This window comes from Cydia pomonella, chromosome 9, assembly GCF_033807575.1.
Source record: "Cydia pomonella isolate Wapato2018A chromosome 9, ilCydPomo1, whole genome shotgun sequence".
Classification (NCBI taxonomy): domain Eukaryota; kingdom Metazoa; phylum Arthropoda; class Insecta; order Lepidoptera; family Tortricidae; genus Cydia; species Cydia pomonella.
The window spans coordinates 4121521-4135728 of record NC_084711.1 but is presented as its reverse complement, the minus strand read 5'-3'; the positions used below and the strand labels follow the sequence as shown (position 1 = coordinate 4135728).

Below are 14208 nucleotides of genomic sequence, written 5' to 3'. Positions count from 1 at the left end.
ATATAGACTTTTGCCCTTCAGTACACCTGCTTGAAAAAATATTTTTAACGAACAAGTGCTATGAAAAAATTTAGCCATTCTTGTGCCTTAATTGGACGGACTTGAATGAAATTGGGTTTGCTGTTGACATAGGGGATCAAGATATGGATACGGCTCTACTAAAGTTCCTAAAATATGCGTCCTGAATTTAGAGAAGAATCTGTAACATTCCCAGTTTATGGCTGTCACTTAATGCCGCGCATTCTACACTGACAACGAACATCCCCACATACCTATCTTCAGCCATAACCTCAGATCAGCGTAACGTGTTTGCTATGGCTACAGCAGGTCTACTCTCAGTGGTCCCTCTGTTGGTAACAAAGTGTGGAAGATGGGAGATGTGGAAGTTTATTCTTTGATGGCTCTAAATAAGGAGTTCTCGCCGGCCTCTGAATAAATCTGGCATCTTCCCCATAGAAGCTTGTATTCAGAGTTAGGTTCGCGACTGTTGCAATCGCGGGTGCAAGTGGTGCTGCGGAGAGCGACAAATTCGCCAGCCGCTGGAATTTATTTCGACTCTCGGTCAAACTCGAGGACGAAGACGTTAGCCATCCAGTTTACATTTATTGTTGGTATGTTTCATGTCCAAGAAAACAGAAAATAGCCGAGACCTTACTTAGGAATTCAATTAGGGTAATGTATGAGACCTCCAATAGGGTTGTTTCCAATTTTTTGAAACGCTTGTATTACGTTCTATATTAACTAAAAGTTGCCCTAAAATTCAACTTTTATACTAAAAACGGCTTTAAATATGTTAAATTAACAAAATATATTTTGACAGATGCTTTCGCGCCCAAAACGCTCTTTGAAAATTGTGTGACGTCACAGTTTACGGTTTGACACATAACTTCATACACACGTAGAAGATACAAACTGCCAACTGACATTTGTAATTTGTTGTTTATCACCTAACTGTCAACAGTGTCAATACGAGAGTTGTGACATCATCAGAATCTTTAAAGACGTTTCGAGTTTGGTCACGTGACGTGTGCCAAAAGATATTTTAAATTCAATATTTACAAAAATATGGTTATTACAGGTCCCCTAAAAGTAGTTTAACATGTTCTTATAATCCAAAAGAATTTATTGGGATTCAATTCTGCCCTAAGATTTGTAAATGGAAACAACCCTATTGAAAATAAATCACGCTGCACTTCTGTCAGAACAAGAACCAAATGCTTTATGCGTTCAGAGACGGATAGCACCAATTCTGCAACGGATAATTGATTAGTGCGTAAGGTAAGTACAGGAATAGTTTAAGACGGTAATGACGATGGGTGCGTGCAATGGGTATTAATGGGTATCTTCTCGATCGAAAAATAAATTTGTGAGTTTGCTTGTTTGCTCACTTGCGTTGTATCAGCTGTCCTTCTGTATGAGCCAAATGTTCTGTGCCTTCAGTGACGGATAGCATTCTCCCGTGTATATTTAGCCGGACGGATAATTGATTGGTGCGTAACGTAACAGTACAGGAATAGTTTAGGACGGTAATGACCATGGGTACGTGCAATGGGTATTTTAATGTAGCCATTACGTCGTCATGGTTTTAACGGGTATTTTCTCAGAAGTTTTATTTGAGCTCTGTGGTAAGGTGACTGGGAAGCCTGGTGGTAAGGCGGCTAAGGTGTGCTACTTTAAACCTAAGGTTGTGGGTTCGTGTTTGTGCTCTGGCTCGTACTAATAAATTTCTTTTAACTTGCTTACGAAATATTTCGATGAAGGAAAACATCGTGCGGAGACCAGACGAATCTCAATATGGACTAGATTATTTTCTGAGTTTGAACGTCAGATGGAAGTCGTTTTTTTTTAAACTAGTGTTTCGCTAATTCTTGGGTTTGGATTGCCCAAGCAAACCTCGGGTTTTTTTTCGGATGCAACTGGGAGAGCTGCAAAATGTGGACTTCCACAACCTACTTAGATATTGTTAAAATATGTAGCTTAAGCGACTTATTTTATAATATATGTTAGACTTTGTTTGTCTTTGCAGAAAATAAATGAGTTGCATAAATTACTTACATAATACTTTAAACATAGGAAACATTTCTTTAAGTATAAACAATTATTTACCTTAAAACTCTTAAAAGGAACCTCGAAGAAAGTTCACAAGTCGACTTTGACCCACTCTGTTCACAATTCACAATATGATCATATCAATTAGTTACCAGCTTTTTCCTGCGACATTGCTCATGTAATTAATTGCCCTTTGACCAGCAACGAGTGTCATATCTAAACCCCGTATCTTAACGATGCGTATAGAATTCCCTAAAGCCGTTATTACACCCAATGTCCACTTAACCCCGTTAGGAAAAACGTCGTATCTTCTTAAATAACTCAATGAACTTACGATGTTTTAAAATGGTCACATTAAGCCGTTAATCCCGGACACTCCCGTAGTTTCTAATCAAGTTAATTGTGTCGTTGTGCTTCGTTAGCTATGCGGTGTCGCAACGCAATGTTACGCGTGTGACACGCCTAAGCTCATCCGGCTAGGACCAAGGGCCTTACACAATTCGTGCAACCAAAAGGGCCTATTGTCGGCAGTCAATAAGGCCCTATTGCTACCAAGATTCCTTTACAAATTGACCTTATTATCACCCTCAATGTGGTACATTTTAACAGATAATCTCACATCAAACCTTACTTAGGTTTGATGTGAGGTACTTGATGGTAATAGTTACTTGCTGCGAGCATTTGATGCGGTTCAAAGGATCCTTAAACCTGTTATATGATATAGATAATTCAATTTTTTTAGCATTAGAAAAAGGTAAACAATCTTGACATGTGTTTTTTTTGAAAAACGCTTTGTAAAAATCAGGAACTATTACTTATGAAAGCAAAAGAATGTAAATGATAGTATATGATTTATAATTGTTACAGTATATTTGCTGTGACTTAATTCTCCAAAGTGTTATTCTATAAAAAGACACGTTAAAATCGCTTACCTTCTTTCTAATGCTATAAAAACGAACTATATCATAGAATAATATTTTTTTAGACTTAATCACTGATATTAACAGTTTTTATTATTAACTAGCTTTTGTCTGGCGTTTCGTTCGCTATTTCGTAATATTTCCATACTAGTGAGATTTTAACCTAGCTATCCTGCTTTAAATATCACGGGACCGAGCTGTGTTGACCTTTGTAGATCATTGACTATGTTAATATGACTACTAAGCTCTTTTTGACTTGCATGATCACGGCTCCTGATGTTAAGCGTACTTATATATTATATAGGTATTAAGGTATACCACCTGCCACGTAATTAATACGTATCATATAGGAATGATAGCTTTAAGTACCTACCTTATTTTTAGGATAGCTGTAGATTTACATTTTAATCCATCATGCAATTATCACAAACGACAAATGTCACGAAGCAAGTAAATATTAACAAATCACCATTTTCTACATTTCTCGGTTTCTTATAACACCATTCCTTCGATATTTACAATCCAATTAGAGATGTTTTGACGTAGCAAACCAATATCCTGTCGTCAAACAACGCTATATTGAAATTTAGTAAACTTAAAACCTGCTGCTTTAGTTTATAAATACGATAAACCTCAGGAAAGGAGTTACTTCTGTGACTAACAGAGTTGTTTAATAACTGACTCATAATACTTTAGTAACAAGGTGATCTCACTGGCACAAACATTTAACAGTCCCTATATTTTTATAACGTAAAAGAATATTATTTCAATTACCTTTCTTTAATTCAACGCCTGATTTTTTTATTTTATTTAGTGAATTTATAACGATAGGCTACTTAGGCCTAGCTTAAAACCAAATGTCTAGTCAAAATCTCACAAATTTCCTAGAAAAATCTTTAAATAAGTTTTTTTAATTATATATCCACATTTACTATTAGAGCAGATAGAACTCTTTAGCACACTTCCCTTTTATCCGACTTTGAAAAAAGGAGGAGCTTATCATTTCGACCGTTTTTTGTACGATGTGTACCACAGTCATAAAACAGGATGAAGGATATATTTTGTATGTATGTTACTTGTATGAATTTGGACTATCAGTCTGGCATGCCGCTAGTCTAACAGCACATCCACAGGTACTTAACTACGAGTATATAAAGCCAATTACTAACGCCGTTGTAGCCACGGAGGGGATATAACCTGTCACATACGCCGTTGTAGCTACGAAGCCAGATATTTGTACAGGGAGGGAATCAGGCTGTTGATAAAGTCCATGGCATCGCTTAGTGACGTCACCGTGGCTTTGCGGCCTGCCCGCCAGTGTACGCGCGTTCTGCCGTATGATAAACGGTGCCTCATTATGAGATATATTTTGTAAATTTTTTGAAGGAGTATGTTATTTTAACTGGTTTTTATTTTCTTGATTCGAGAAAATAGTTTGGTACTTAATGATAATGAACAGAAAATAACTATAGTTATTCATTGTGACATTTTAGTACGTTTAAAAGTTTTTCTTTGGTGCGTGTCTGTTGTTTTGGACGTAATACTTTTTCGTAAACACGTTTGTAAAACTTCCTGAATAGTGTGAATTGAATAGTGATAACGTCGAACTCGATTCGATTCGATGGCAGCGTGAAAATAAAAATACTTGCGTCATTATTTATTAAATCATTTGTTCACAAAATAAGTAGTAGTAGGTACTTTTAGTTCAATATCATTTCCACTCGGACTGGTGAAGTGAAAAAAAAACTCCTGATATTTTCGACTACACTAAAAGGCGCTTGATAATTACGACCATGGTTTGCTTCGCAATTCAATTTGTGTTTGATTTGATGAATGATCGTATTTGAGTTAAACCATAATAATCGTGAGCAATCGTAAATATTATTCCAATAACTTCGGTGTACAAACGCGATTGATGTAGTGTTTTATTTCACTGCTGGCAGCGATCGGATTGATTTTGGCGCAGCTTCAAGCACATTGCTCTCTACTAGTTGTCTAGACTAATCAGTTAACCCTTGACTTCATTGTTACTTATTATTACTAATTACTAATTATAACACCGTACGGTTCCACTATAGGGCGAAGCAGGCCTCTTGTTGTCATTTGGCATTGGCACGCTTTGATATTCATTTTCAAGTCCAAATCGGAAGACCAAAAGAACATAATAAAAACTAAATATTGAATCGTTAGCCAAAAGCGCTTATTGTAGATAAGTATTTATTAATTCGAATTCAAAACGGAATATGACTTTTGAAGAGCTACTACTACTACTACTATTACTACCACTACTACTACTTGCTACTTGGAGTTGAAAAGATATTTTGGCATCTTTTATGTATATTTAGCCGCTCCCGTTCCTAGTAAAGTAAGAGTTCAGTGCCCATGAATTAAAGTAGCTATATTTTTTTGTGTTTAGCAGACCCATTTACTAATTAAACTACAATGGTCCGCTGTTCCAAGCTGTGAGTAACAATCTGACCCAAGGCGGTGTATTTTTCATTTTTATGCACTTTTATTAAGCTTCACCGCGTATATTTATTTTGTATGTTCTTCAAATCTTATTACTTTTTGAACTACTTCCCGGTGTTTTATTGAGTTCAAATTGGGCATACTTCCGTATTTCCGATGACAACGCAATAATACGCTAACATGAAGCTGATCTGATGATGACGACGACGAATGACGGAACTTTTGAGTTTTAGCTCGTTTGAAAGATCTCGAGAAGCAAAGGAGAGTCGGCAATAAAATTGAGTACAAATATTTTTTAGTTACCGTTTTTTCTGTTCTAAAACTTGACCTACCTGGCTGAGGTCATTAAACACGCCAGTAAGCGTTTAGGCTTACTAAGCTCTCAGTTTGCTTTACGCACAACTTTCCCACAGCTCTAGCATTTTCCTCCATGCCAATGTTTTCGTCATAAACGCAGTGGTTTGTATTTGCACGTAGTTAGTTGCTCCCGACGCGCTAAGCGCATCGCTTCAGTCCATCCAGTGTAAAGGGGCCCACTGATTAACATTCGCCGGACGGTATCGGCTTGTCAGTTAGAACAAAAAGTTGACGGTTCCGAACAAGTTATTAGACTATAACGGGTATTTAACGAACATATTTTTATTTGTCAAAAATATTACTTCGAGATTCTTAACAAGAATAACTATTCGGAGGACTCCGTTCTTAAACCCAGGGTCTTACCAATACATTTCTCGCATAGGATAGGAAGGGTAACATTTGTGCGTGATATGCCACTTTTTGTCAGCCTTTTTTGTTAACCGAACAACTGCCGTGTTAGTAAACTTTTGACGTTGCTGTTGAATGTCATACCTACTTCTCTATGATCATCCATCCATTAAAGAACTACAAAAGCGAAAAATTGAAATTCTAAGTGTTATAACAAGAACTAGGCTTTATTATAAAAATATAACTGAAACCTATACTGATTTTAACTCTGTTGTTGGCTGAGCCCACTATGAAATTTGTATTTTAAAATGATATGACATGAAAAAAAAATCGGGTCTAAATTGGAACACTCGTCACCCGATTTTCAAATTGCCAGCAATACTGAAATACAAATAACAACCGAATGACATATAAGTACGTTTTTTTTTTATAAAAAGTTATATTTTCATGAATGATATGCCTCTTCTTGTTATATGATCTCTAAGTGGCCTTTTCTTAGAACTTTTAGTGATGCCATGCCTATGTAGATACATTCGTGAAGAAAGGTGCTAGCGTGGGGACTACAGCCCAAACTGTCTCATATGACATCCTATGTATAGGCTGGTGACAAAAACGATGAATACTTATTCATGAATATCATACTTACTGGTTTTTTAAGGCAACTGCTCTGCTAGTGACCAGAATAAAGGCCCCTACCTCTGCGCTTAGCTCAAATATTGACTTCCTTATTAGAGAAACAATAGGGGCCAGGTTAGGAAGACACACGTTTACTGCAATTTGTTCTAATGAACATGCCAGCGTCACGGAGCGGCGAGCGCTGGTGGGTTGGTCGATGCTAAACTCAGTAATTATAATAACAAACGGTGTTAAATGGCATGTTTCATGTTTTTTGTCGGTGTAGGTAAAATACCTTCTTAACTTTAAGCATTCTCGCATTCCTTGGGGGTGATAAACAAAGTGTACCTAATTTCATAGGCACACCCGTTAAATTCCCGACCTAAGAAAAGGGTTGTTATAAGTTTCACATGTATGTCGTAGCTCCCATGAACTAAAGAAGTGCGGTTTTTTTTTAATCGAAAGCCATAGTCTGAGCTATATTTGTTTAAAGTCACGGTTTTGTAAATACATTATTTAGGATCTTTAGGAGGACCTATGATAGTGAAAAAACTAAAACGTAATTTACGACGGTTAAGAGCTAACCGCAGTTGTTGCACCTAAGTGCATTAAAAGCCTCTTCTGTCTACGTAGTACAGTCAGCATCAAAAGTAACGGATCAAATAACGCTTCATAAGTATCTGCCATTCTGTAACAGCCTTACAAAAAGTGATGTCTTTAATATAGACAACTAAGACTGTAAAAGATGTACTTTTGAATGTAAATTTTAGAAATTTATCTATATTTGGAAAAGTTATCCGGGATGTCAGATACTTTTGGCGCGTTGTTTCATCCGCTACTATTAATGCTGACTGTACTGTCAAACTGGCCTTAATTGGCACAGTCAGAGACATACCCCTATAAAAAAAAAACTAAGCTTAAATTCTGGTGCGTACTTCAATCTGAGGCTGATCCGATCCGAAATCCGCCATTTTGCAACTAAAGACTCATTCACCAGCAGTGTCAAAGGTACACATCTATCATAATTACTTACCGAATTAAATCTGATGTCCCGCTCTGTCGCCAACGTTTAGGCGTTCTTAGAAAATTTAACAGCTTTGTCGAATTTCAGTAGCGTCGATGTGTTTAATTAACGAATTTCACAGAACTTTAAACTATAGATCAAAGCTTTCAGTTTTCTTTCGAGTGATTATCGTAAACTGTTAAAGGAATGTGAAACTGGCAAAGTCCCATGCCGTAACTAGTTGGAAAGTTGTAGTAAAATATGACCTTTTGAAGTTGAGATTTTTTTTCTAAAGGTGGAAGCGTTGTCACGCGACTCCCGCGCACCGGACGTCGGTTTCAGTGTGTTTTGGCAGGAACTAAGAACGAAATTAGAATAAATCTACGAATCACTTTCCTAACATCGTATCTCCCTTCGACGCGGCATTTAAAAATAAAACTTGCGCTACACAGTTATGGCTGCTTTTGGAAGGGCACAATCAAGTAAAATTGTATGTCAAGAAGGTTATAAGATGTTCGGTAAGAGATCGCGTGATTGATCACCCTTTCTCGCGTCTTCAAAGGGATTGGAATCTTTAAAATTTACTGAAGAGACTGATTGCTTTATTGCTCGTCTAACGGTAATATTTCATTTTGTAGTAGTAACACTAGATGCAAATTAACTTGGTTTTATATGATGATATAGTCATGACATTAGTAGTAATTTATGTAAGAGCACGGTTTTAAAGATGACGCATCTGCTGTAGTCATGTATGTATACGTGCAATACCTACGGTTAAAAAGGTTACCTACTACGATTGTAAAAATAAAAAGGTAAAGGGCTTCTTTTAAGCAGTGAATTTCAAAGACTTCGCAAGAAAGTCGAAGAGGGTTATTTAGTCAGGTTAGAGTAATCAATCTGTCAAACGACACATTCGAAGTAACATACTTATACAGCGCTACGCATATTTTATTTAAGTATAACAGTTTTTTTCAAAATTTATATGGCGCTTGGCCCTTGAAAACATTTGAAAATTGTTCGTTATCGTAAGTTTTCGCCTCGTAGGTACCTACTACTTCTTCTCTCTGCTCGCAGCGTTTTCTTTTTCTCGAGTTTCGTCACTGACATATTTAGTTTAGAGTTTTTTAAATTTAGTAATTAACTTAACTATTTTAAAAAAGTAAGTGCGTTATCGGGTTTTACATAGATATTAAGTCCTTGAGAACTTTATTAGGGTATTGCCACCCAATTTTCTACTACGACTAAGTACTGCAGCTTCAACTCCTTCCTTGAAGAACAATCAACTTTGACGAGTGCACTTGATCCGCGTATAAATAATCTCCAGAGCTGGAGCGCGAGCGCCGACGACAACGCGCAGTCGCGACTGGGACGCGACCACGACTAGTCGCACGCGACCTCGCCCTCGTGACATTACCTTATCACTTATCACTACTTATCGACAGATGCATGACGATATCGCTGACCAGTAGCTCAGTCTTTTGAAGCCGCTTTAGTACAGTGGTATACTTATGATTAAAGCGTTTACGTACTGTTATACGTATGATTGACAGGTAACTGTTTATTGATGCAAGTGTTTTCTGCATTTTCGCGGCGTGTGGGTGGCGCAGGCGCAGTGTAGGCTGTGATTATGGTGCGCAGTGACTAGTGTTGATACTGTGGGTGTTTTATTTCTAAAAAACAACTCTATTGGCCGAAGATGGATCGGACAATGTATGGCAAGGTGCTGCCTGGCACTTATTATCCATTCCGCTGCGCTATGAAGGAGAACGGTATATCGCCCGGCTGTAAGTATTTAATTTATTAATAATTCTTAAACAAAAGGTATCGCTTTGTCAACTGTCAAAAAGAAGCCTCTGGAATAAAACAACATTAAGCAATTGTCGATATTGATAGGAGACAAAGTGGTAACTTTTGAATGAGAATGTGACATTTAATCTTCACGTAAAAGATCGATGTTTATTATTTAAACGTGTAACCTAGACGAAAGATCGTTTGTTTACATTTGTGAATATGTGCGTATTTTGATTGTACACCGTCGATTGAGTGTTGTATCTGTATTAGATTTATTTTCGTAAGCAGTGGAGTGCATGGTTTATTTATTTACAACGATCAAGTGTTGGAACATCGGAAAGAAGCGCCTCTTTTGTAATTCTGGTGATGGTTGCCAGATTATTTTTGGAGTGTTTAGTTGCGTGTGTTACGTTTAATGTGTCAACACGTTTTAGTTTAGATTTGCGCTAATTTTTGAACGGCCAGCTGTTACTTAATGACTTTAACCATGTTTCTGATTTTGATTGTTATGTCTATATCATTATCAATTCATTCTTAATTAACGTGTTATCTAACAAGTTACTTCGATGATTATTACTGAATCAGATATCGAACACATTGACAGAATAACTGACCCAGCAGAATTAGGACCTACCTTTAGGTATATATTTTGTCGTACCAAATGCTTTACCAGCATGCGCTTAGGTCCGGTTGTTACGGAGGAAACTTTGAAAATGTGTTTTTTTATAAAGTTTTGCAGCGGTTGTGGTATTTCACTTTAAGTCTGGGTAGACAAACATCATTATTTCTATTAGTCCATTGAATGAGTCCCTCCAAGGGGGGTCTAGAGTGCGTGATTTAGTAACGTAAGATGTTTCTTCGGAAACATGTCAAGAGTCCCTAGGTAATAAACATACTAAAACCCCGGGACACTAGGAGGAGCCCCGGAGTGGGGGGAGGGGGGGAAAGGGTCCATTTTTTCATTTTTCGCTTAAATCTCAAAAACGGTACATGTTAGAGAAAAACTTTCAAGGAAAAGTTGAAAGGCCATAAAATTATCTACAAGTTGTACCTAAATCATTTTTTTCTATTCCCAGCCGTTTCTGAGTTACACGCAGTAAAAAATGATTTTGGCTCAAACAATTTCCCCATACTACATACCCATGTTTATCACATCAATCGATCAAAAAATATTTCTTTCTTCCAAAAAACTCAAATGTGCAACTTGTGACCGGTACTGATAGATTGCTCTTAATTAGGTCTATAATTGGTAAAATAAACACATTCCTCCATGGAAGCCTTTAGGAGGAATCGATTGTCAAAATATTATATTAGGGTAGTTTGAGTTACTGAACTTGATCTTTTTATTTCTTTCTTCCAAAAAACTCAAAAGTGCAACTTGTGACCGGTACAGATAGATTGCTCATAATTAGATCTATCATTGATAAAAATACCAGATTCCACCACGGAGGCGTTTACGGGGAATTGAATTTTATTAGGGTAGTTACGATACTTGAACTTTTTATTTTTTTTCTTCCAAAAAGCTCAAAAGTGCAACTTGTGACCGGTACTGATAGATTGCTCTTAATTAGGTCTATCATTGGTAAAAAAAACACATTCCTCCATGGAAGCGTTTAGGAGGAATCGATTGTCAAAATATTATATTAGGGTAGTTACGCAACTTGACCTTTTTATTTTTTTTTCTTCCAAAAAGCTCAAAAGTGCAACTTGTGACCGGTACCGATAGATTGCTCATAATTAGGTCTATCATTGATAAAAAAACCAGATTCCACCATGGAGGCGTTTAGGAGGAATTGAATTTTATTAGGGTAGATACGATACTTGAACTTTTTTTTTGAACTTTTAAAATGGTATGGAGCACCAACTAAAGTCACCTCTCTCAACCAATACCGCTTCCAGTCCTTTATGAGGTCAGTAGCCAAACTAAAGCCAGACATAAGCTCTCTCCCACCCACGGAAAGTGCGGCAAAACAGCATTCCTGGCGCACTTACTATCAAGTACAACAGTGGCTTGGGAATGAGCTGCCTCCACAAGAGTGGGGATGGCAGTCTGTAGGAAACACCCTGGAGCCCATAAAAACCGAAGATCCACCAGCTCCAGAGGCCTTACTACAGACCATATTTTGCCGTTGCACTAAAGATTGTGCTAGCGGCAAATGTGGATGCCGAAAAGCAATGCTCAAATGTTCAGCGGCATGCCTTCATTGCCAAGGGAAATGCCTTAACAGCGTATCCATTCAGGAAGATGATGATGATGGTGATGACGAAGAGCTTCACCACGAATCACCTACATCTGAGGATGAACAAATAATAGAAGAAGAACTCTTAACAGGACCGTCCCAACCCAAAAGGATGAAAAAGTAGTCATCATCATCATCATCATCATCATCATCATCATCATTATCATCGTCATTTCTTACAATCCACAACAAAAACGGAGAAAAAAACGGTCGTCTGCGGGCACCCTAAGTTGGTAAAATAAAAAGTTTTCGAATTTTTCACCTTTCATGGGATGTAGCTCGAAAACGGCTGGGAATAGAAAAAAATGATTTAGGTACAACTTGTAGATAATTTTATGGCCTTTCAACTTTTCCTTGAAAGTTTTTCTCTAACATGTACCGTTTTTGAGATTTAAGCGAAAAATGAAAAAATGGACCCTTTCCCCCCCTCCCCCCACTCCGGGGCTCCTCCTAGTGTCCCGGGGTTTTAGTATGTTTATTACCTAGGGACTCTTGACATGTTTCCGAAGAAACATCTTACGTTACTAACTCACGCACTCTAGAACTTTTTATTCAATGGACTATATAGAGAATTTCAGCTATAACTTTTCTAATAGATATAAGAATTTAGGATCGCAGTTTTCATATCAACATCTCAATGTTATCAGGCTATCAACACACATCCTGGGTATATTCCTCGCTGGTTGCCCCGTTAAGTACCTTATTCTTCGAACAACCAGTCGGCAACCGCAAATCGATATTCAATTTTCGAAGATGGTCAGTCTCCATTTCTCCCACACTTGCTTGCTTAATTGGAGTGAGCTTGAGATTTAGATTTTCGATGTTTACGGTAAACACTAGTTACGAACATACAGACGTAAATACCCTATAGGCGGCTGAAACTAATCAGGCATGATTTTTCTTTGAAACCTGTTGGAAAGGGTGCTTAATTCTCTGAATCTTCAAACTAGCCAGCGGGAATTCTCTGGATGCTCCGCCATTGCAATGCATTGGTAGCCACCCAGGTGAGATGAAGTCACTGCAATTGTCGAGCAGCAAGTTAATTCGGTTCCATTAGCATTAGTTATATGTTTTGCGGTGTGCTCAGCCTCTTTTATGACGCCCGAGTCTATTCGTGGAAAAACGTGGGTGGGGCAAATAATAATCTGACTTTAACTAGCCCATTAACTGCTTAATGGAGTATTTTAAAAATTATATTACTGTAAACTGGGTTATTTTTACTGCTACCCGTCCGTAGATGCGTTCTCAGATCTATCGTAAGTAGCTAAATTATAATCAAACCCAACGTTCTTCAAGTAACGATCGCAATAGCTCATTGTCTCATTAGTACTTTCCTGTTGGTCCCGTTGTCACCAAAATGGGATCTGCGCCCATGATCAAATACTTATCCTGAAAAATACTAATATTATAAGATAATGTATATATAACTAATGATATTAGTATTTTTTATATAGGTATAATAATTCTGTTATGAATTAGTGTTTGCTGTATAGCATAAAAGAGAAAATGCTGTCAAAAACCATAAAATTACCAACGGGATTCCGTAATGAAACCGGCCCTTTGGCTAGTTGCAAATATTATGCACTGAGGCTATATCTAGATAATTGTAAGGGTATTAAAAACTAATTTTTGAAGTAGGTTTAGGTAATAGTACATTATTGCAGAGGCCGGGAAAGGGCAATTCGTGGACGAGTTTCGATTTTCGATCGATCGACAAAGAAGACGATAATCCACGAATTGCTGTTTCTGCCGAGGCATATATAGTGCTTTTCTCCAAACATGCGAGGAAATCAGGTAAAATAATTTACAGTGTACATGTCTACGAGATCTGCTCGCTCTACGGATGCCGGCGAAGCATAAACGTGTAATATAGTGAGATTCATTCAGTACGCCCATCCCGTTGTCATAACATATGTTATTCGCGATTGCATTGATTGTTGAGTGTGCCCACTTGAGGTTTAGTAAGATATAAGTTTACTTGTGTATTGGGGATATGATTTTACGATATGGGTTTGAGAGTTAAGATTATTAATATAAATATGTTTTAGGGAAAATCCTACACAATCATAATTTTTAAATCGTAGGTTTCGGTAATCTATTTTACATAGTTTTTACATAGTTTTTATGTTAACCCGATTAGAACTTGTGAAAATGGCATACACTAGTACCTATTATGATGATGTGTTTTTCAGGAAAGCTAATCCAGATATGACATACCCAATAGGCTTGCTATTGCAGCATGGTTCCATTTTTATCGCTTGTTATTATACCCGTCACTTTCGCACTTATCACAAATGATAAAAGAGCAGACCATCTTAGCCCTACTGTAAGGCTAAGATGGTCGGTTTTTTACCATCTGTCACCATGCTTGTCACGTTCTAACAAGTATGTAAGTGCGAAAGTGACGCATGACATG

The 14208-nt window shown here is 37.4% G+C and overlaps 1 protein-coding gene and 1 long non-coding RNA gene across 3 annotated transcripts in view; both read left to right on the top strand.

Annotated features, from left to right (window-relative positions):
- The window catches only part of LOC133521176 (uncharacterized), a 293381-nt gene that overhangs the window by 77988 nt on the left and 201185 nt on the right, over window positions 1-14208 (top strand). The gene's annotated exons all lie outside the window — the stretch shown is intronic.
- Window positions 1-14208, top strand: part of LOC133521163 (paxillin) — a 95337-nt gene that overhangs the window by 3191 nt on the left and 77938 nt on the right. The window contains exon 1 of one of the 2 annotated variants that reach the window (XM_061855971.1): window positions 9406-9545. The exons of the other annotated variant lie outside the window; for it this stretch is intronic. Coding sequence (XP_061711955.1) covers window positions 9458-9545 — 88 coding nt within the window. The 5' untranslated portion in view covers window positions 9406-9457. Of the gene's footprint in view, window positions 1-9405; window positions 9546-14208 lie in introns of those variants that run through there. 2 annotated transcript variants of the gene reach the window in all.